The following is a 21,156-nucleotide window of genomic DNA, read 5'->3' as shown; positions in this document are numbered from 1 at the left end:
GTGCTCAGAGGGAAATTTGTATCTGCTGAATTTGTGTGCTGTTGACAGTTGATCAGTTAATGGAACTTAATAGATGGTATTACCTTGATTTTTGCTCAGCATTTGTCTGAAGTCATCAAGCATATAATTTCTGAGCATTGTTTTATACCTTTAATTTTGTTTGTTTATAGGTTTGGAATTCCAGATTCCCGCCGTCATGGCGAGAGGATATGCCTTTCTCCCTGTAACTCTCTGGCTGCAGTAACTGATGATTTTGGAAGGGTTCTTCTGTTGGATGTTGCAAGAGGACTCGCTATTCGCATGTGGAAGGGTATGACAGTGTTAGCGGGCCTTTGAAAATGGAGGGGAGGTGAGATGGTAGGCTGTGCACCACGAGAGCCAGCATGGTGTAGTGTAGTGCTTAAGAGCAGGTTCACTCTAATCTGGAGAACTGGGTTTGATTCCCTGCTCTACCACTTGAGCTGTGGAGGCTTATCTGGTGAGCCTGATTAGCTTGTTCATTCCAACACATGCCAGCTGGGTGACCTTGGGCCAGCTAGTCACAGTTCTTCGGAGCTCTCTCAGCCCCACCCACCTCACAGAGTGTTTGTTGGGGGGGAGGGAAAGGAGATTGTAAGCCCCTTTGAGTCTCCTTACAGGAGAGAAAGGGGGGATATAAATCCAACTCTTCTTAATGAAGATGTTTCATTTCATTTTAGGTTCATATAATTGTAACATGGTAGTTACTGGTAATATTAAAAAGTAGCTATTCTGATTTAAGAAAGATTACAAAGAAATACTTTCTGAAATAGTGACTTCTGTAATGTGGTGTTTAATGTCACAGGCTTTTTCTTCATGTGTATATAGACTTACATGAGCATGTGTGTGTTAAGTGCCATCATTTCTCACTCATAGTGACCCTATGAATTAATGACTTCCAAAACATCCTATCGTTAACAGCCTTGTTCAGGTCTTGCAAACAAAGGGCTGTGGCTTTGTGGAGTCCATCCATCTCATGTTGGGTCCTCCTCTTTTCCTGCTGCCTTCATGGACATACTCAGATTTTGATTTAAAACATATCCCACCCCTCTGTAAAATTGGCCTGCATGGTGGGTTGTGAACAATAAATACATAATAAAATTTATCTGATGCAACAGCTAAGAACTTCAGTGGAAGGTAGCAGTAAAGCAACAGAAAAGTCTTATGGACCAAGGGTCCATACTTTAATATCTAAAGGACAGAAGGAGAGATGCCAAATAAATAATGTTTCTGGGATGGGTAACATCAGTAAGAGTGTCCAGTAAATGAAGACAGATTTGTTTCGATGCACAGACATTCACACCCCTTTCCTCTCTTACTGCCTTAACATATGCTGAAGTCAAGACTTGGGCAAACAGGCGAGCTGCAAAGGTGTATCAGCTAGTGTGGTATAGTGGTTAAGAGTGGCGGACTCTAATCTGGAGAACCGGGCTTGATTTCCTTCCCCTCTGTATGAGCATCAGACTCTTATCTGGTGAACTGGATTTTTTTGCCCGCTCCTACACATTAAGCTTACTGGGTGACCTTAAGCTAGTCACAGTTCTCTCAAAACTCTCTCAGCCCCTTATGAGATACCTGTTGTGGGGAGAGGAAGGGAAAAACCTCCTTACAGAAGAGAAAAGTGGGGTAAAAATCCAAACTCTTTTTCTGTCAAGGGAACCCTCCCCTTTTGTGGCATATTCTCTCACGGACTGAGGTGCACAATATTCTGACATCATATTGCATACTGCAGATGCATTCAAAGATCAGGGAGCCTTTTATTTAAGCTTGCAAGTCAGTATTGCTAGCCTTTATGCCTTTGTCCATTATGACCCTAATTAGAGACTATTTCTTAACCAGAGCAAGTGGAAGGAAGGGAGGGAGGGAGGGAGGGAGGGCATGGTATAATGGTGAGGGAAGCAGCTGTTTTGAAAGTGGCATAACTGGATGATGAAAGTGCTGGTCTGGACGTTGCTTCCTTGCTTCTTCCCTGTTGGTGCTATTGCTGTTTTTAGTCAGAGGAGCACAGCATTACAGTACGATCTATGTGGTTGCGATCTCATTATTTGATAAAGGCCAGGAATGTAAAGTGCTTTACATGTTTCCCTGTTCTCTGTAGGACAATACATACTGTAATGGTAAATGGCTAGTAACAGCAGAGTCATGAGCCCTGTGGAGTAGGAGGGGAAAGAAGTGAGCATGACAGTAAATAAGGGATGCCTGTGAGGTTGGCTGTGGACACAGAGGAAGAGCACAGTTGAGCAGAGCTGGGCATGAGAAATGTCTGCTTCAACACAGCCAGCAAGGCTGATGTGCACCGCTTAACATAGGAGATCCAGTGGCAGCACATTCAACCCAAAGAATCGTACATGTATGTGGTGTCAGCCAGTTAATGAATTCCTGTACTTTATTCTCAGGGTACCGTGATGCACAGGTTGGATGGATTCAGATTGTGGAAGATCTTCATGAAAGGGAATCTGAAAAGATGGATTTTTCTCCTGTTGGCAGTTCTCAAGGGCCAAGCAGAGTGGCTCAGTTTCTGGTGATTTATGCCCCCAGAAGAGGAATTCTGGAGGTGTGGAGCACACAACAGGGTCCAAGGGTTGGAGCCTTCAATGTAGGGAAACACTGCAGGTGAGAACTGGTTGAAAAACAAGCGCAGAATAGCAGTATAGAAGGAGGCTGGGATATTTTATTTATTTGCTACTTTTATATCCCAATTCTGTCTCCACTGTTGCTCTTCCTTCCTCCATTTTATTCTCACAACAACACTGTGAGGTATGTCAGGCTGATCGTATGTGACTAGCCCAGGGTCAGGTAGCAAGCTTCCATGGCAGTGTGGAAATGTAAACCTGTCTTCCCCAGATCATAGCCTGACACTGAGCATCATTCTAGCTCATAAGGCCACAGAAATGGAAATTTCCAGGCCAGTTTTCCAGGGGTACACAGAGTTTAAACCAAACAACTAAGGGTGCCGTTATTTAAAACAACCTTTTTAGTGCAATCCCAACCTTTTAGTTGTACTTGTCTTTTCTGAAAGGACTCCCAGCAAGTTCATTCAGGAGTGGGATGAGATGTATCTGCAGCCAAATTCATAGTTGTCACCTCTGTTAGATAATAATGGTTATAAAATAGAATTGAACATGTTCTGGTGGCTGAAGCAAGTGTCTGTCAACGCTCCATTTGTTAGCGTTGTGCTTGAATAGATCTGTCCTGCACATTGAAAACCTGTTCAGATACAACTGTGCCTCTCAGTGCTATAGCAATGACATAAAATAGAAACCCCATGAAAATTATCTGTATGCCAAAAAACTAAACAACTGAGAGGTAATTTTGAATTTTATTTCTATTATCTATGTGAATAGAATACTTTATTTATGGTCAGTGACCAAATCTATGTGGTTTGCTTCCTTGTGAGAACTCCTTTTCCTGGGGTTGATCACGTGCAGGCCTATGGGAAAGAAAGCCCCAGACAGAACCAGGGGAAGAACAGGGCAGAATTTACCACTGAAAGCACAAAACTCTCTTGAAATTCCAACTGGATCTCATGTTGATCATACTTCCAACAAGCAGACTGAAGAGGGAGGACCAGTGTTCAACTGGAAAATTGCCCTAATAGTGATTCATGATCTTCCCTTGATATTTACTGGTCTGCTGGAAAGTGTAAGTGATACTTGCATGAGGGAAGACAATTGTTGTAATGACATGCTTTTTGTTCTTCTGCACCATGCCAAAAAAGGAAAGGAAAGGAAAGGAAAAGGTTCCACTATTCACTCTAATGACTAAATTTGTGTTTTAGGTTACTGTATCCTGGCTATAAAATAATGGGCCTGAACAGCATAACGAGTAAGGGCTGGCAGCCTCAAACTTACCAGATCTGCCTTGTTGATCCAGTGTCAGGAACAGTAAAAACTGTTCACGTACCTTTCCATTTAGCACTGAGGTAAGGCTTGCTGAACAACTACTGCTGAAGCTATTAATGCAACATTTTCTTACAGCATGGATGCAGTCTGTATGCTGATGGATAATCCAGCAGGTTCCTTTGCTGTTTCAAAGAAGCATGAGGGGCCTTCTCAGACTATTAGAAGTGCAGCCGTTGCTACACTCATATTGTGGGGAATCCAGACTTTTAGGGATGTTGCATTTTTTTGGCACTCAACAAAAATATTATTCTGAGTCTATTTTGCTCAAATAAGAAAAAAGAGAACCAAACCCAATCCACAGACAATTAAGGAAATAAAAAGGTTGAGCTAGCAGAAAATAACAAAGCAAAAAAAAGTTTCTTTATTGTATGCACAAATTCATAAAAAAGATTTAAATCCTATAGAGGTATTAAAACAGCCATATATAAACAATACGATTTGGTAATGTGGGGCCAGGACCGCGTTTCTGGTCCTACACAGCTGAATTAGTTTAAGAAAAACTTAAAGTTAGAAAACACCCAAGAAGCAATTTTGAAACAGAAGATAAGTTTACTGGACAGCATAAGTATCTGACCAGGGTGTCCCCTTAAGGGTAAGAGGCACCCACTTCATACAAAGGGACCAATTTTTATAGACACAAAAATACAGAAAGTTACAGGAGGTTAACCCTCCCGGGTGGCTCTCGAAAGAGACACCCCCAGCATCTGAAAGACCCCAGTCTTTATAGATGCAGAATACAGACGTCACACAATCCATCCCCTTAAGTTTCTCGTATTAATCCATACCTCTTTCACGTGCTACAAGCATGTACCTTAAAAATCTCATTGGATAGAATCTGTCTCCTGGTCACATCTAGACAGCCTCTTATTCTACATTCCTTCTGTTACTCAAACGCTACATGCTGTTAGTGCATGTCCTCTACCCATATACAAAGGGCAGCCATAAAAGTAGCTTGTTGTCTCCAAGAAAAACCTGTTCTTCTGTTTTTCTCCCAGAGAGAGAGCTATACCTTTAGGCAATGCAGGCTTAACATACTTTTAGATCATAAAACTTTTCTTTACCATTTAGAGATGATTTAACTTCAAATGATTTACAAATATTGATTCTAACAACAATTACACCTTCGATTCTAAGACAATAGAATTATGATCAAATACAAGTAAATGTGAATCACTCATTATCATTTCTCTGTTCATTCAACTATATAGAAAAACACTTTTTCTATTTAAATAATCACATTGATTTCTAACCCAAAAACAAAGCTATAAATTGCATATTTCTGCTGTCACGTTGGCCCTCAGTGACAAGATACTAAAGATGTTATCTGTACTTGCCTGCATACTCACTGACAAGCCTAAAACATTCCTTTGACCTGCTGTAAAAATGCAGGCTTTTGGTCACTTATACAGAAGCACCCATTTTGATTCTTAGCATCTTTGGTTCATTTGGATTTCCATATTTCTTGATTAAATACAAATTTTATACACATTCTGATCCATCTCCACAGTAACACATATAAACCACTGTGACCAGATGTGTTTCAGACGAAAGGCCTTCCTCAGTGGTCTCAATATATACACTGGTACAAAGATGAATTCTATTTAATCTGTTTACTCTATTGGTTCACATATGGACACACTTCACAAATAGAACTACAGCCATGAGCAGTATGGTTCCGGCATATACCAAGCAGATTGATAGGGGCTCTAGATGAGTTCAGGCCTAATTTTAAAAAGTTCTTGGAGTCCTTAGTATAATATTAGATGATTTAACATGCAGCCTGTTCAAGTTTGAAAAATAACTGTGTAATTTAACTTTGTATACAACTGTAAATATTTCCAGAGACCACTGAGGAAGGCCTTTTGGCTGAAATGCATCTGGTCACAGAGGTTCATTTATACATGATTATACAGACTATCATTTATACCTCTACAAGGCTTTAGTTTTTAATTTTTTAATGAATTTCTGCACATAATAAAGAGTCTATTTTTGCGCATCCACAGGTCCATTGCAATTGGTGACTATTGGAATGTGGCTGTGTGATTGTGTTGTTGAATCGTGAGAGATGAGCAACAAAGTTTCATCTACGGGGTGGTTGTTTAAACTTTCAAAAAAGATGTCATAAGTATTTGCTAATTTCAGAGACTGAGCATTCCCCCCACAGAATTTGTATATAATCTTTTACAAAAAAGAAAAAGTAAGTCAATACTTTGAGACGGAAGACCTCTGAAAACTGGATGCTGAAAGAAGCAGAAGGAGAATATTTTTGCTCTTGTGTTTTTCTTGCAACTTCCTAAACACCTTTGCTTTTGGAAACCAAGTGCTGGATCAGATGGACCTTGGTCTGATCCAGAAGGGTGCTTCTATTCTCTCTCTCCCCCCCCCTATAATTTCATGGGGCTCTTTTCTAGTTTAAATAGTTCTTTGAAGATAAAGTGCTCCTTTTTCTCTGGCTGCGGTACTCATGAACTTATTTTGTATTCAAACAATTTCACTGTCTGCTTATTTAAAATATTTTCTAGTGATAAGAAAAGTGAACGAGCAAAAGACATGCATCTAGTGAAGAAGTTAGCTGCTTTGCTGAAAGCTAAAACATTAAATCTCGGTAGGTTTTTTTAAAAAAACTATTTCTGTCCTGGATTCTGTTTCTGTTTTGAGGGACACACTAATCATGGAAGGAAAAGGACTTCGATTTGTTTATTAAATACACATAAATATTAAAATATTCATACTCTGCCTTTCCTCTTGACTCAAGTGCTTAGTGGGAGTTATGTGTAAATTAGTTGGCATAACAAGTAATTGGACAGAAAGGGGGCATGCACAGTGGTGGGATTCAAAAATTTTAGTAACAGGTTCCGATGGTGGTGGGATTCAAACAGTGGTGTAGTGCCAATGGGGCTGGGTGGGGCACGATGGGGGCGTGGCCAGGCATTCCGGGGGCAGGGCATTCCTGGGCGGGGCTGTGGCAAGGATGCAGGGTGCGTGCGCCCCAGGTGCAGTTCCCCTTCGCCCCACCTCTAGATTCAAATAATGACTGTTTAAAGTATTAAAAAAGCAATATACTGAAAGATAGTGTATTATTTCTTTTTTATATAATTATATTGATTGATTTTAAATAATATAAGTAAGGAGAGAAACCAAAAACTGTTTACAATTGGAGGGGGGGTGCCATGGGGGGCAGGGGGCCCCAGGGTGTGAAATTTTGCATCCCCCACTTGATGAGATTTGTTGTACCCAGGGACAGAGATTACCCCCCTGTCCCTAGTGGAGTTAATCATTAATAACCGGTTCTTCAAACTGAGAAAATTTTAGTAACCGGTTCTACCGAATAGGTGCGAATAGGCTGCATCTGACCTCTGGGCATGCACCTTCTATAAATAAATAATAACAATTGTGTGTGTGGGGGGGACACAATTTTCTGTGTAAATGTTTTGTAGGTTCAGTGCTAATGAAACATCTTTTCCTCTCATACAGATACTGTTTTGTAGAACTGTCCAGTAGGCAGTCTGAAGTCAATGCAGGTTGGCTCCAAGAATCTACTGATGGTTCTGGATCTTTCTTGTGTTCTGCTTCCTCCAGCAATTTCTTTCCAACTATGAAAAATCTTTTTTCAGTTGGTAGGCTGCACTGTGGATGGAAAGGAGCAATATTGTCCTTTCTTCCCTCTTCCTTTCCCATCCTCTTTGCAGCCTCCTGATCCACATGGCTATTTGACCATATGGATTCTGCAACCCTGAGAATAAATTCTCCCACGGTTGGAAAGGACTAGTGGGACAAAGGGCACTTGGGGAAGATCTAAGATTTTTGTTCTCACGGATCTCTGGATCCATCTCTATGACAGCTTCTGTGGAGCACTCTCTGCTATTCTGGGTTTTGATGGCTGCCATTTAACTGGTATAACATCTAACTGATCTCCCCGTTCACTGGGAATTTTTCATGCCAAACCTTTTAATGTGAATGGGTATTACAGTAGTGTTGCTTACAAACTACTGAAGAAGTAGTTTGAAAAATGTGTCTTCTGCTGTTACTCACTTGATACTGCAGAGAGTGCATTTGACCTTGCACTTCACAGAGTGCGTTTGACCTTGTTCTGAATTGTACATTTTGCTGATTTTACCTGCTGTGTTTCAGGAAACACAGGAAACACTGTAAACATAGCTTAATGATTCCAAAGGCGTAGCTGTGTTAGTCTGCTGTAGCAAAGTGAAACAGAAACTAAATGGCACCTGTAACACTAACCAAGATCATTCCACAAGATCATTCCACTTAAGAGTGGGCAGAGGAGGACATTGTGAATCCTTCAGGTGTTAGTCTCTGTGTGAGGGACTAGACTGGACATGGTTGTAACACTTAATGAACGGTGACAGAAGTTACAGGATCAAGCCTCCCATGGGGTTCAGTTAGCAGGGAGGTGAACCAAGGGGTTTGAGCCATGATCTCAGTGATAATGAACAGTGAAATTTCTAATAAGCAATAAGGTTCTATGCAGAAGCAGCACAGAAAATTTCTAAATACATAGGTGGCCTACTTGTCTGCGTGTGAATTTAGCAGGTCTTACCAGCATTATAGAGGGGCCAAATTATCTCCAGATTTCTCTTTGGGGGGTGTATTTTCAGAATTCTAACAATTTTGAAATGGCCTTTTCTTAAGTAAAAATACAGTGAAGGGAGCTCACTTAGGGAAGGAGATCTTGAAGCAGGAAGGAAAAAAATTAAAGATCAAAGAGTTTACTAAATACTATTTCCAAAGCATACTTTTGTTCCTGGTGTGTGTCTCTGTGTGTTGGGGTGTATATGTGTCAATATTCAAGGTTAATTAATCTGTGCTGTTAAGTATTTCGGATTCTTTTAGAGGGCAGGTAAAATGAACCTTTCACTTTGTTAGCACAGCCACATGGTGGTTTGTAATCTGAAGAAATTGCTTGAATTGGGCCACATATTCTCCATTTGATTTTAATTGAATAGGTCACATCAACTCTGGCTGATTCCGCATTGGCCAAAAACAGCGGTGTGAAAACAGTATAAACCCTTTTACACCGTTTTAAACCCTTTTACACTGTTTTCACACTGCTATTTTTGGCCCATGCAGAATCAGCCTCTGATTCAGTGATCAATATGTTGATTTTCACAAGCTAATTTGAAATAGCAGCTTATGGCTTAAACCCTTGGTGGAGGTCAAGCCATGTGCATGACAGATTCTGACAATCCCTTGCATCCCTCTCCCATCCTTGACAGCCCCAGGAATTGCTCACATGCCAAGATGCAAGCCATCTTAAGCTGGATTACACCCTTCTGAGCTCATTGACTTTCAATGTGCTCAGAAAGGTGTAGCTCAATGGATGGCACTGTACATTTTCTTTTATTTGACTTTAGTCCAGTTCATGAGCTTTTTTCATGGGGTGGGTTATTCATTAATTGCAAAATTCATATGTGTGAACACATATCAAGTGATTTATTCTCCCTAGTGACTGTTAATGAGGCTCTGAAAGAGCTCTGTTTGATGAATATAACAATATTCACAGACATTTAAATAATTTATTTAAATTGCTTTTTTCTAATCTTCTTGGTAATTCACCTCATTCTGTTTACAGATGTGATTGAGGCAGAAGTGAAGGAATTAATTCTTGATATTAAATATCCTGCTACTAAAAAACAGGTAATTCAACTGCATTTGGCTTGTCATTATTTTTGCATGCTTCTTCTTCCATGTGCAATAGAGAGATGGTTTCCACCAACTTGAACAATGCATTGGCTTGGGTCTCACATAGGTTTCTTCTGGTACAATATGGGGCAGGGGAGATAGGTACTGCCTCTCTGCCCCCATGAGTGACCTCTTGTTCCCCTGAACAGCATTTGGAGTGGTTTTGTGGCTGTTGTGGGAGGAGATAATTTGTGAAAGACTTTCTTTGTGCCAGTGGAACTCTAGGTGGGATCTGTTTCGTATGGCATAGTGGTACGAGGTGAAACTTGATCTTCTGACCCTACCAATGTGTTTATATATTGAGAAGTTCTTGGCTTTTGGCAACGCTCTTTTCCTTCTTAGAAAGACTCGTTTATCAGTTCATTGGAATGGTTTATAGTGTCACCTTTGAATTAATAGATCTTATTTGTGAGATCAAATCCATTTAGATAGTAAGATAGTAAGGACTGATTTAAGCATTTTATTTTGCAGTCCTGTTCTATAACAAGTGACTTATGGAAGCTACTTCAAACCCACCAAACTTTTCCATTTTAAGAGAAAGAAACATTAAGCTGTATTGAAAATATATTAGTGTGTGATATCTGTATTCATTCTTTAATCATAGCTTGGAATTGAGAAATATTTGCTGTGTTACACATTTATTTACATTCATATACTTTTTAAAAATTAAGGCTTTGGAGAGCATCCTCGCAAATGTGCGTTTGCCACTTTCTTCTCTAACAACCATCACACAGACGTTGATGGATACCTTAAGAAATCAGGGTAAGAGAAAATGTATTTTGGAAAATTATTTTGGAACAGTGAGTTCTGTTATTGGGATCCGTAGTAACAATACTGGAAAAAAATCCGGTTTTCTTGCAAATGTCAGAACTTTAATATCTCCATTTGTGACGAGCAATTATTGAAGAAGTGATAGGATTTTATATAAAAGAAACAAGAGGGATCTTCTAAGTGGGGGGGGAACTCTTTTTTCTTTTTTCCCTTCCTTTCCATAATGAAATGATTAAAATAGACACCATCCTTTCACAAAGTTTTATTTTTATTAAATGTATTAATTAAAACATTTATAAACCACCTTTTTTCATGCACTAGGCCTTGGAGTATAAACTCTCCTCAAAGCAATTGGGAAGGAAGGAAACTGCATCTGTGATATGACCACTGCGGAGAAGGAACTGAGTTCAGACTGTGCATCTTCTCTGAGCTCAATTTTCTGCCTCCCATTCACCTAAAGTTGCTTTAGCAGCAAAGGGAGGCTGAACCCTGTGGTAGCTTTCTTCATGGAGTGAGGGAGAGCTAGCATTTGCAAATTGCCTATAATCCCAGGGATTCAAAGCAAACATGTGCTGTCTTTGTGACTTTTGGAAGAAGGCACTGGTGGTCATTCCAGCTCCTTCCATTAGTCTCCAAGTGTCAAAGATCTCTAATTTTAGTACAGATCCCACCCCATTTGTCCACTTCCATTCTGTACAAATAGTAGGAAATTCATTGCATGTGTAAATAGCAACATTAGTTACTTAATATCGTTTGTTGTATGAGTTTCTCATGCAAGACAAACTCGTATATACACTGGCAAACAAATAGATCTTGTATATTGTATTTCAGTAATTTTCTGTTTATACATGTGATGGATTTACAGATATAGTGACAAAGGCTGAAACTGGTACAAAGGTTGAGAGTAATCTGAAAAAGCTCAGTTTGGCTTGTGTTATAGCATATTGCATTCTGAGTGGGGTAATACCTCCTTATTACATAGTACTTAAACCTCCATTTTGAGAATGAGCCAGTGAATTGAATTAACTAAATGTTCTCATTTAGTTAATTGCCAGAAAAGTCTAGAAAGTTGCTTGATTTGAGAGTTCCAGTTTTGAGGACCATTAATATCATTTATAGTGAATATGCATCAAGTATTACTGTGCAAGCCATTTGCTTTGGACATATGAATAGGAAACCCTTTAAACTGGTATTTGAAATCTTGTGGGCAAAATTCACGCAAAATGGACCCTCTCTAGATTTAAAAAAGAAACTACAAAGCGATTTTACAGCTTTGTTACACATCTGTTGAGACTAATATGCATTTTATTTCTGTCTGCGTCTTTAGAGGGAGAGTGTGTCGATGAAGGACTACTACTGTTCTGTGCAAACAAGTTGAAGCTACTGCAACTTCATGAGTCCGTCAACAAGATAAATTGTGTGTCCATGCCGCTGGAGATGGTACCATCTGATAATGTGAGTGACTTGCAGATTTTTTTTTAAGACTAGCTAATAAAATGAGAAGAAGAGTTTGGATTTATATGCCCTGTTCTCTCCTGTGAGGAGATTCAAAGGAGCTTACAAACTCCTTCCCTTCCTCTCCCCACAACAGACACTTGTGAAGTAAGTGGGGCTGAGAGAATTCTGAGAACTGTGACTAGCCCAAGGTCATTCAGCAGGCTTCATGTATAGGAGCAGGGAAACAAATCCAGTTCACCAGTTAAGAGTCCACTACTCATGTATTTTAAAAAAGAAGGTACTTTACTCATGTTTATCTTGGTTTCTGTCCCAAAGTAGGTATTAAAGAGATGCTCTATATTTGGCATATTCTTATACGGAAACTGTTCCCCACCTGGGACACTCTATACTTGGTTGGGGGTAGAGAGAGAAACATAGACATGGGTCAGCAAGATGGTCCCAGGTAGGTTTGCGCGGGTGGGGTGGGGGGCTGTTTTTGCCTTGTAGTGGTCCCACCTTTTGGACAATTCAGGTTGGAGCCAGTTCTGGGGGCAGCATATCTGGGGCAGTTCGGAGAGTTCTCTTTTCCTGTGTGATCCATATTTGACCCGGGCTGGGTCGTGACCAACTCCTCCCTATTCCAATTCTTTGTTTCTTTGTTTACTTGTGTGATTCTTTACTTGTTTACTGTGATTCTTTGTTTCCTTGTGTCTTTTGCTATGGACCTTGCGTGGTCAGACACACACCCTCTTTCTCAAGAATCCCTATCATATTGTGAAAGCATCATGGGACACCCATCTCTAAATGTGTAATAAGATAAATCAGATACAGATACAGGGTGGCAAAGTGCTTCCAGTGAACACTGTCAGAGAAGGAAACTTTGTGATGGGTGGAATCAGGTTACAGTGTTTCCACCTGTATTGGGCACATGTGATCTTTACTGTTCCATGTTTGACATTTTTTTACTTTCAAGGACTTGGCTAAATTACTCAGGTTAGATGAAAAAGCATTTACTAGGCTGCAGATGCTCCTGGAGAACTACAAGGTGCAGGACACCCAACTTTCTGTCCATTTTGCGGAGGATAAAGATGGAGTGCTGCCTGTGAAAACTTTCTTAGAGCATTTGGAGTGTGAAAAAGACACGGTTGATGTGAAGAAGCTTGAGGAAAGAGAATATGTGGCTTTAGGTAAGAGCGTTTTGCAGCTGGGCACTGCCTTTCCATTTGTTTGTTTGTTTGTTTGTTTGTTTACCCTTTTTCCAACCAAAGCAGTTGCTTCTCTAAATGGTTTTGGATTAACTATTAATACAGGTAACTGCTTTGGGGCGAGATCTTAATCCAGGCATGATGTCTGAGTGCCTGGCCTCTCTCTACCAGATGGTAGTTGGCAACTCTTAGCCAGGGCTACTTAATCGGTGCTTAAGAGGTGTGCCTCAATCCTATGACTACTTGCAGGTGTGAGGACGCCAATATTCACATGCTACTTCCCTGCTTCCAGGGGATCTTCTGGATAGTGAGCACTGCCCCATCTGTTGAAATTATGGGTGGAGTTCCCTGTGTAAGCACTGGAGTAAACAAGGAGCTATGGATGAGGAAGATATTGTGAGCCTCATGAGACAGCCCTAAGGGTGCACCGACTTGCTAAACTATTTACTGACCATTTCTCCTTAACCAGATGTGTCGTGTAGAAATAAATTCACGGACAGAAAAAACATGTGTTAACCTCATTGGCATTAACTGGTGGCCATTTTAGCTGTCCAAATCTCAAAGTGCTGTTTGATTACTGGTCCCTCAAAAGGAAGATTTTAGGTTCCTAGAAGAAAATGAAACTTCCCTTTTATGATAGAAGCTGTGTTTGATGTTCTCCTTCTCTCTCTGTGTACATGTAGGAAGTTTTTTTTTCTGGAAATGTTTACATGGCAAAAGTTCAACAGAAGAAATGTGCCATATCTTGGTATCAGCAGGATTTAGTCCCCAACAGTTACTGGTGAGGAACATATTATCTTTTATGGTTTTACTCTTAAAATTGGGGCTCAGTGGACCTACTTTCTAGATGTTGTCTGCTCTTGAGAAATCAGATACATACCTAAAAGGAAGCAAAATAGTTTGGAATTAAGACCTAGAGAAGATGGAGCTGGGAATGTGTGGAAAGAGAAGGCAGTGGTACCTAAAGGGGTCTCTTGCTGAAGGTATGAACTGTTTGTCCGTCATCACTTCTGAGGTAGCAAGTGTAGTGAAAGGAGCAGCTGTTAAACCTCTTTTCCACTCAAATTGGTCTTGTGTAGTGGATTCAGCTGACATGGTATGGGTACCTCAGTATGGAATGAAAATGGATTTGGTGTGTTGGGTACACCAGGCCTGTAAGGGCCTGGATGGTGTAAAGGAAGTGTGTGTGAGAGAAAGAGGGAGAGAAAGAGCGAGAGAGAGAGATCTGACCCTTGTGAAGTAGCAATTTGAAATAGGATGGGAGTTTGTCGTATTGGGGTGTTGCGGAGGCCAGCATGATCCTTTAGTAGTTAGCTTCCTATCCCATTTAGAACCAAGGGCCCCAAATCATTGCTGTCATTTAGCCTGAATGCTCAAGAGAGGCCCTTTCTTGAATGTTTTTCCATTTTTAAGAGAAGGCTTTCTCAAAGCAGGTTATTTTTTCTCTTCTCAGTCGCTGCTTCTCAGTGTGTGGCTTTCCAAGGAAAAAGATATTCTTCATGGGACACAGACCATTTGCTGTCTTCATGCTGCATTGTCCCTTCTGAGCAAAATGACTAGTAAGATGAGTTCATAGGATGGAGATGAGCCAGTGCTTGTTGCTTAAAAATGTGCTGTTGCCCTGACTGTGTTAGTAATAATTAAAACTCTGAGCAAAGCCAAAGCTAGTGTTGCGTTAAATGCATTTCAGAATAAATGAGCCGGTTTAGAAGCCTGCTTCAGGGAGACACATGGGCTTAGCTGTGTTCTCGTAGTATCTAGAAGGCCTGAACTTTTGCATGATGGGGGACAGCAGACCTTTTGAATGACTGTTTGAACTTCTGGTGGAAACATCATCTGAGCAACTGCCTCCCTCTGCTGCTCTTAGCTTGATGTTATGTTCAAGCACTGGCAGTATCCAAGATAAGCTTTCTGGCCTTCACACTGGGGGGCAGTTGAAAGCTATGTGCGCTATAATCACCACTGCCCTATCATTCAAGTAGCGCCTTGGTATGGGTTTGACAAGTGTCTTGGTGTTCAACTTCTCAGCATCTTGTGAAGTGGATCACAGTGTTCCCTGTTCCACAAGACAGAAAGAACTGAAGCTGCAATAAATGTCCCAGAACCCCTCCACTGAGTCTTTAGATGAAGGCAACTTTCATCCCTGCCCACTTAAAACACATAGTGACTTCACTAAGCTTCGCTATTCGCTTTTGTAAAGTTTTCTTGCCCCAATCTGGATAGCCCAGGCTATTTTGATCTTGGAGGCTAAGCCGGGTCAGTTCCAGATTGTAATTTGGGTGGGAGACCACCAAGGAAGTCCAAGGTTGCTACTTAGAAGCAGGAAGTGGCAAATCTCTTGCCTTTCCACCCCTAAACCGTAACTTGGTGGCACTTCCCATCCTCTAGGAAACCCAAATCCCTCTGGAAATACATTCTGCTCTACATTCCTTGCTAAAGTCTGCTTGGGCTTCAGGTGTGGCTTACACGATTCCTGCTAGCTAATTTGTACTTTGCTTTCCCCCTGGAGCTTAACAATTCATTCTGATTTCATATAATGGACTTTAGTGAAGCGGATCAGACCTTCCTCCAGCTTGACAGTGCCATCCTAAGCAGGGTAACACCATACTCAGTTCCTCAGAGTCAGTAGGCGTAGAAGGGTATAACCATGCATAGGGTTGACTGGGGGAAGCTCGTCCACTGAAGAAATGTTCCTCAGTGCAGTGGTCAAATCTGCACCAGTGGTTCTAGAAAATACTCAGTTAAAGTGTGCTCAATTAAAGAACGCATTGATTTGTCAGAATTGTAATCAGATGATTAGTTACATTTTCATACATCAAGTAGAGCAAAGAGATTGTGAGTGAGGAGAGGGTACCTGTAGTCTCTTTGCACAGGGCATGGAAAATTCTGAAGCCATCTCTGAAGTGCTGACTCATTCATAGCCTAGCATTTTAGGGATGGCTTGTTAGAAGAGCCCGTCAAAAGAGGGGAGACTGTGCAAAACCCTGCATGGAATCTTGTATGCAAAGGAAGATTCACAGCGTGTAGTCTGAAGGAGTAGTTAATTCTGTCATCTCATTCCCATTTCATTCCCCTGCATGTATGAACCAGCTCCTTAATTGACTTTGATTTTTAAAAAGCAGTTTATTTCCCTTTTAGACTGTATTTGGATCTGCTAATTTTAGTTCACAATCTGTATCTCCAGTATCTCCCTTTCTGTTGCAGCTGCTGTTGATGAGTCATGGGATTCCCAGTCAGTCTCCCCCTGGTGGCAGCAAATGCGCACGGCCTGTGTTCAGTCTGAGAATAACGGAGCTGCCTTATTATCAGCTCATGTTGGGCATTCTGTAACAGCCCAGATAACTGATAGCATAGCAGAGAAAAAGGTAAGTGACACTTAGCTTTCTTTACCTTGAACCTTGAGTAACTGATGGCCTCCTAGAAGAAAACTGACCTTGCTTGCACTTAGCATTATCTGGAGCCCTTCGTTAAGGGGTTTTAGATTCACAGTGATCTCGAAAGTAATAGCCCAAGTCCCATTTCTGTTCTATTTATTAATTAAAACGTTTCTACCTACTCAATAAGCTTAAAGGTAAGTGACTCATTGCAGACCCATCTCTGTTAAAGTTATTGGCTGAACAAGTAGTAGCCCTGACAATTTGCTTTAGTTTTCCAATTTGCAAAACATGTACAGATTTGTTCTCACTCTTCCATCTTTGAGGAGAAGATAATTTAAAATAGATGGACAGTTTCCCAGAAAAATTGCTGAACAAGTTGGTCTTACAGTTTTGATACATATATTTCCATGGGAAATTTCTTCTAAGCTCAGAGAAGCACTCACTTCATACCGTCAGAAGTGACAAATTGGAAGGCTTTGTTGTGGTCACGTGGGTTTCATGCAGCCTGTGGATATGACAGATCTGTAATTTACAGGTACTCTGGTCAGGGAACTGCATTTGACTTCAGCTATCAGTTCAGTGTGCACTCAGGAGGGGCCCTTGCTTCTGTGTAATGTGTGAAATGGCTGTAACCTACCCATGTAGCCACTTTAGCTGAACATCAGAGTTCACAGATCATTTCCCCTCCTCTGCTAGTTTTCCCAGATAACTTTAGGTGCTGACACAGACCCTTGGGAAGCGCTCTCCCTTGATACGGAGTACTGGAAGCTTCTGCTGAAGCAGTTAGAAGACTGCCTGATACTTCAGACCCTCCTGCATAGTAAAGTGAGCAAGAAGAGAAGTCAGGTGCCATCTGTGCAGACTGAGCCACTTGGCAAACTGTCTGTAAAGAAGCTGCTCCAAGGAGGAAAAGGTGAGCTTGCCAGAAGAGCTTGGGCCTTTGGGTTCTGTTTTCTCCCCTAACTCAAGACCAAATCCTCCGACTTGTACCTGGACCAGCCCTTTGAAAGCATCTAATGAACTTCACTAGCAGTGAAATTCTAGGCAGAAAATTGAAGTCCATTGAAGTAAATGAATGTAAAGACTGTCTTTCTTTTTGGGATTGTACTGTAAGTCTGTTGTCTTGGAGCTGTGCTCTGTTCTTCACTATAGAGCTTATATCACTTTATATTGTTTTGCCAGCACTGATCTGATAAAAAAAGGAAAGAAGCAGAATCAGTTAAATTAAAGTTATGTGACTTTTTATGGTGGGGTGAAATGTTTGGAGTGCCTTTGGGAGCCTCTACCTGCTTTCATGAGAATTGTCATGGGGTAGATAGGTATGAAGGGAGCAGCCATAAAATGTGTCGTCTTTTTTTAAAAACCATTTTGAACATACAGTCATTGCAACTTTCTGTCTGAGACAGAAGAGAAACTCAGGGTATCAAAATTTCAGTCAGATGGAAAACCTAAATATACTACACTATCTTAATTGAAAAACAAAATGAGCAGAAAAGGATCTTCTTGTAAATGATAACTATGACTATCGTGGTTTGCATTTCTTGAGTGTTGTCTTCTAGAGGAATACATTATGCGAAATCCTGTGAATCATAGCTGAACTGAATATAGCAGAACTTTTCTTTGGAGCAGTTTACTAAGGGGCAGCCCTGATAGCTACCACTTAGAGGGGAAGGTAGAGGGATTTATTTCCTGAGCCCCTCTTGCCTAGTTCCATCTAACAAGTTGCCCCTGCAGAGTTTCAGAAAGAACCTCCCCCCAAGTTAGTTGAATGAGAAAGTGGGAGATGTAAATGCAGGAAACATTATTATCATTGTATTGTCGAAGGCTTTCACGGCCAGAATCACTGGGGTGCTGTGTGGTTTCCAGGCTGTATGGCTGCGTTCTAGCAGCATTCTCTCCTGATGTTTTGCCTGCATCTGTGGCTGGCATTCAGATCTTCTGAAGATGCCAGCCACAGATGCAGGTGAAACGTCAGGAGAGAATGCTGCTAGAACGCAGCCATACAGCCCGGAAACCACACAGCACCCCATTAGTATCATTTTTCCTTGACAAAAAGAAAAAGGAAAGAAAAGAAAAAGAAAAAACTGGTCACTTTCCAGGATGATACAGATTATCAAGTTAACTCAGGTCAAGTGCATTCATCATGAAGCTTGTTGATTGTCTTGCTTAAAATTTCTGGAACAAATTCCAGTGCTTTATTTTTCAGTGGAATTTTTCCCCATTTCTAACGATTCACTGAGTCTTGACACCAATGAATGGGTTCCATTGTCAGTGCAATGCTGGGCAAGCGTAGCCGTTTCAGAGTTGCAATTAGGAATTGTGTAAGAGAGCACATGTATATTTTGCTGTCAGAATAAAACTGCAAATACGTACTGTAATCCAAATAAAAATCGAGTTACACATTCCCGTGATTGACCCACTGTGCAGGTCGAATCCAAAACAATATTTCATTTCTTGTCTCTTCTCTTACATGGCATAGAACTAACAAGTGACATAATAATGGTGAAATGGAGGTATCCCAATGACCTCCATGGGACAGAATTCACTTACACCTATGACATAACGTGCATAGTTCTTTGTGTGTGCTAAAATGTGTGTTGATGGTTTTCATGCCTTCAGGTTTATTTCCTTAAAATTTTTAAAGACACTTTGAATTTAAAAAGATCCTCCCACACACCTCTGCCATTTCTTCTTGGGAGGAGCACTATAAAGAGCAGAATGTAGTACCTTAGTTTTCCTTTCAGTCTTTATGGTGCCAGAATGGGACTATAGATTTTGAATGTGCTTACTGCATCCTCTAAGAGTGTTCATTTGTATTTTTGTGTTTGTACCTGCATCAGAGAAATGTGATATATGTAGTAGAAGAGGTCCAGTTACCTGGGGGCATGTTGCCCTGACAGCTCACCCCCCACCCCCACTTGGAGCCATCCTTGAATTTAGGAATTATCCTGCAGTTGAAATACCTGAGGATCTATGTATCAAAATCCCCGTGCATTTGCTGGATCTGTTTATTTCAGTCTGTTTTCTTGGGGTGTTCACACAAGTCATCTTGACAATGAAAGCCATGGGCCAGTCAACAGAACTGAGTGGTAAAGCTTTTCCTGGTGGTTTCACCTGGGAGCATTCAAACATGTCACTTCTCGTCTCTAATTTGAAAACATCCCATTGCACAAGAGCTTTAATGCATGATCCTGTTGTATGTACCAACTGACCCTAAGTTTACCTTACAAGATTCTGGATTTTAATTTTTTTTAACTTTCAGGAGGCATTGCCGATAGTGTAGCAAAATGGGTTTTCAAGCAAGACCTGAGTCCACTATTACTTCGATTGGGATGGAAAAAAGAAAGTGAAGAAGAACTTCCAGAGACTGGTAGTATCCTTGTAGTTGAGGGTGAGGAAGACCAGGCTGGACTAGAATCCATACTAGGTAAAGATGTGAAACAAACTTTTAAATGTCAAGTAATTTTGGGAGTGAACTGAAGTTGCTCACTAGTTTTCTTGCTGATAAAGGGTGAAAGAATGGGAGGAAAAAAGCTACTAATAATCTTGTCTTACTTGCTTTCTAGAATTGCTGCATTTAGCATATCAGCAGTTTCCTTGTAGCCTGGAACTGGATGTACTCCATGCGCACTGCTGTTGGGAGTATGTTGTGCAGTGGAACAAATACCCAGAGGTAATGGGACATTTTCATTTCGTATACTTCTCCCTTCCTGTGTTGTCTGTGTGATTGTGGAGGTCCAGGTGAATAATTTAAAACGATGTTGATTAAAATTAGACTTGGATAATTTAGGGAAAAAAGCTTCTTTAATCAGTTTCATTTTTGAACATTACTTTACTTCACACTTCATTTTCTAGCCTTTCAGTTTTGCATTTGCCTGTATTTCTGTTGGAAACAGAGGGATGAAATTGCGTTGCATTTATATATGTACAAATGAACAGTTAGCTGACAACATACATACAGCCAAGACTCTAGCTTCCATTATGCTTCAGCTGGAATCCCCAACATTTCTGGGCATCTTTGTAATTTTGAGGGAAGGGGGAGGGTGCCACCATAAAATGTCTGTTGTAGCAGAACCAGCTACAAAATGGTTGACAGAATAAGTGGATCCAAAATCCCCCCACATACGTGTCAGCAGGAAAGAGAGGACTGGGAATATAAACAGAAGATGCAGGGAGAGTGGCAGAACACACAAACCCCCAAAGCCCAAGGGTGGTATGAAAGAAGGATAAAACATGTACACAAGAAGCCAAATAGAGAATAACAGACATGCATATGTATACAGCACAAAGTGGTGGTGGAGGAATAAGATGCACACAAGCCACTCAAAGGGGGAGAATTGTTTACCTGCTGCTTTGCATTCATTGTCTTTCTTGTTTGGTGCTTGCCACTCTATCCCCACCCCCACAAGTTGTGGAGCACAGCAGGAGAAAGTGAAGTATTTTTCCTCAAAGCCAGGGCAGGAAATAAAATGAAGAAGTAATTAGCAATTTGCACAGGAGACAACACCCTGACCTGGGTAGCCCAGACTATCCTGATCTTGTCAGATCTCTGAAGTTAAGCAGGGGCAGCCACGGCTAGTGTTTGGATGGGAGACCTCCAAGAAATACCAGGTTTGAGATGAAGAGGCAAGCAATGACAAACCACCTCTGAATGTCTCTTGCCTTGACAATTCCACCAGGTGTCACCATAAGTCAGATGTGACTTGATGGCACTTTTTAACCACTAAAGGGGGAAGCAATGTTTAG

The 21,156-nt window shown here is 40.9% G+C and overlaps 1 protein-coding gene across 3 annotated transcripts in view; it reads left to right on the top strand.

The window, feature by feature from the left end:
* Positions 1 to 21,156, top strand: part of RAB3GAP2 (RAB3 GTPase activating non-catalytic protein subunit 2) — a 52,085-nt gene that overhangs the window by 22,814 nt on the left and 8,115 nt on the right. For all 3 annotated transcript variants that reach the window (XM_048497894.1, XM_048497965.1, XM_048497833.1), the window contains exons 13-26: positions 171 to 310; positions 2,415 to 2,631; positions 3,797 to 3,940; positions 6,443 to 6,525; positions 9,511 to 9,575; positions 10,292 to 10,382; positions 11,719 to 11,846; positions 12,802 to 13,015; positions 13,717 to 13,814; positions 14,487 to 14,592; positions 16,238 to 16,398; positions 17,107 to 17,323; positions 19,673 to 19,837; positions 19,977 to 20,083. In XM_048497894.1, coding sequence (XP_048353851.1) covers positions 171 to 310; positions 2,415 to 2,631; positions 3,797 to 3,940; positions 6,443 to 6,525; positions 9,511 to 9,575; positions 10,292 to 10,382; positions 11,719 to 11,846; positions 12,802 to 13,015; positions 13,717 to 13,814; positions 14,487 to 14,592; positions 16,238 to 16,398; positions 17,107 to 17,323; positions 19,673 to 19,837; positions 19,977 to 20,083 — 1,936 coding nt within the window. The remainder of the gene's footprint in view (positions 1 to 170; positions 311 to 2,414; positions 2,632 to 3,796; positions 3,941 to 6,442; positions 6,526 to 9,510; positions 9,576 to 10,291; positions 10,383 to 11,718; positions 11,847 to 12,801; positions 13,016 to 13,716; positions 13,815 to 14,486; positions 14,593 to 16,237; positions 16,399 to 17,106; positions 17,324 to 19,672; positions 19,838 to 19,976; positions 20,084 to 21,156) is intronic.

The sequence above is a fragment of the Sphaerodactylus townsendi genome, linkage group LG01 (genome assembly GCF_021028975.2).
Source record: "Sphaerodactylus townsendi isolate TG3544 linkage group LG01, MPM_Stown_v2.3, whole genome shotgun sequence".
Taxonomy (NCBI): domain Eukaryota; kingdom Metazoa; phylum Chordata; class Lepidosauria; order Squamata; family Sphaerodactylidae; genus Sphaerodactylus; species Sphaerodactylus townsendi.
This window is presented reverse-complemented; position numbering and strand designations above follow the sequence as displayed.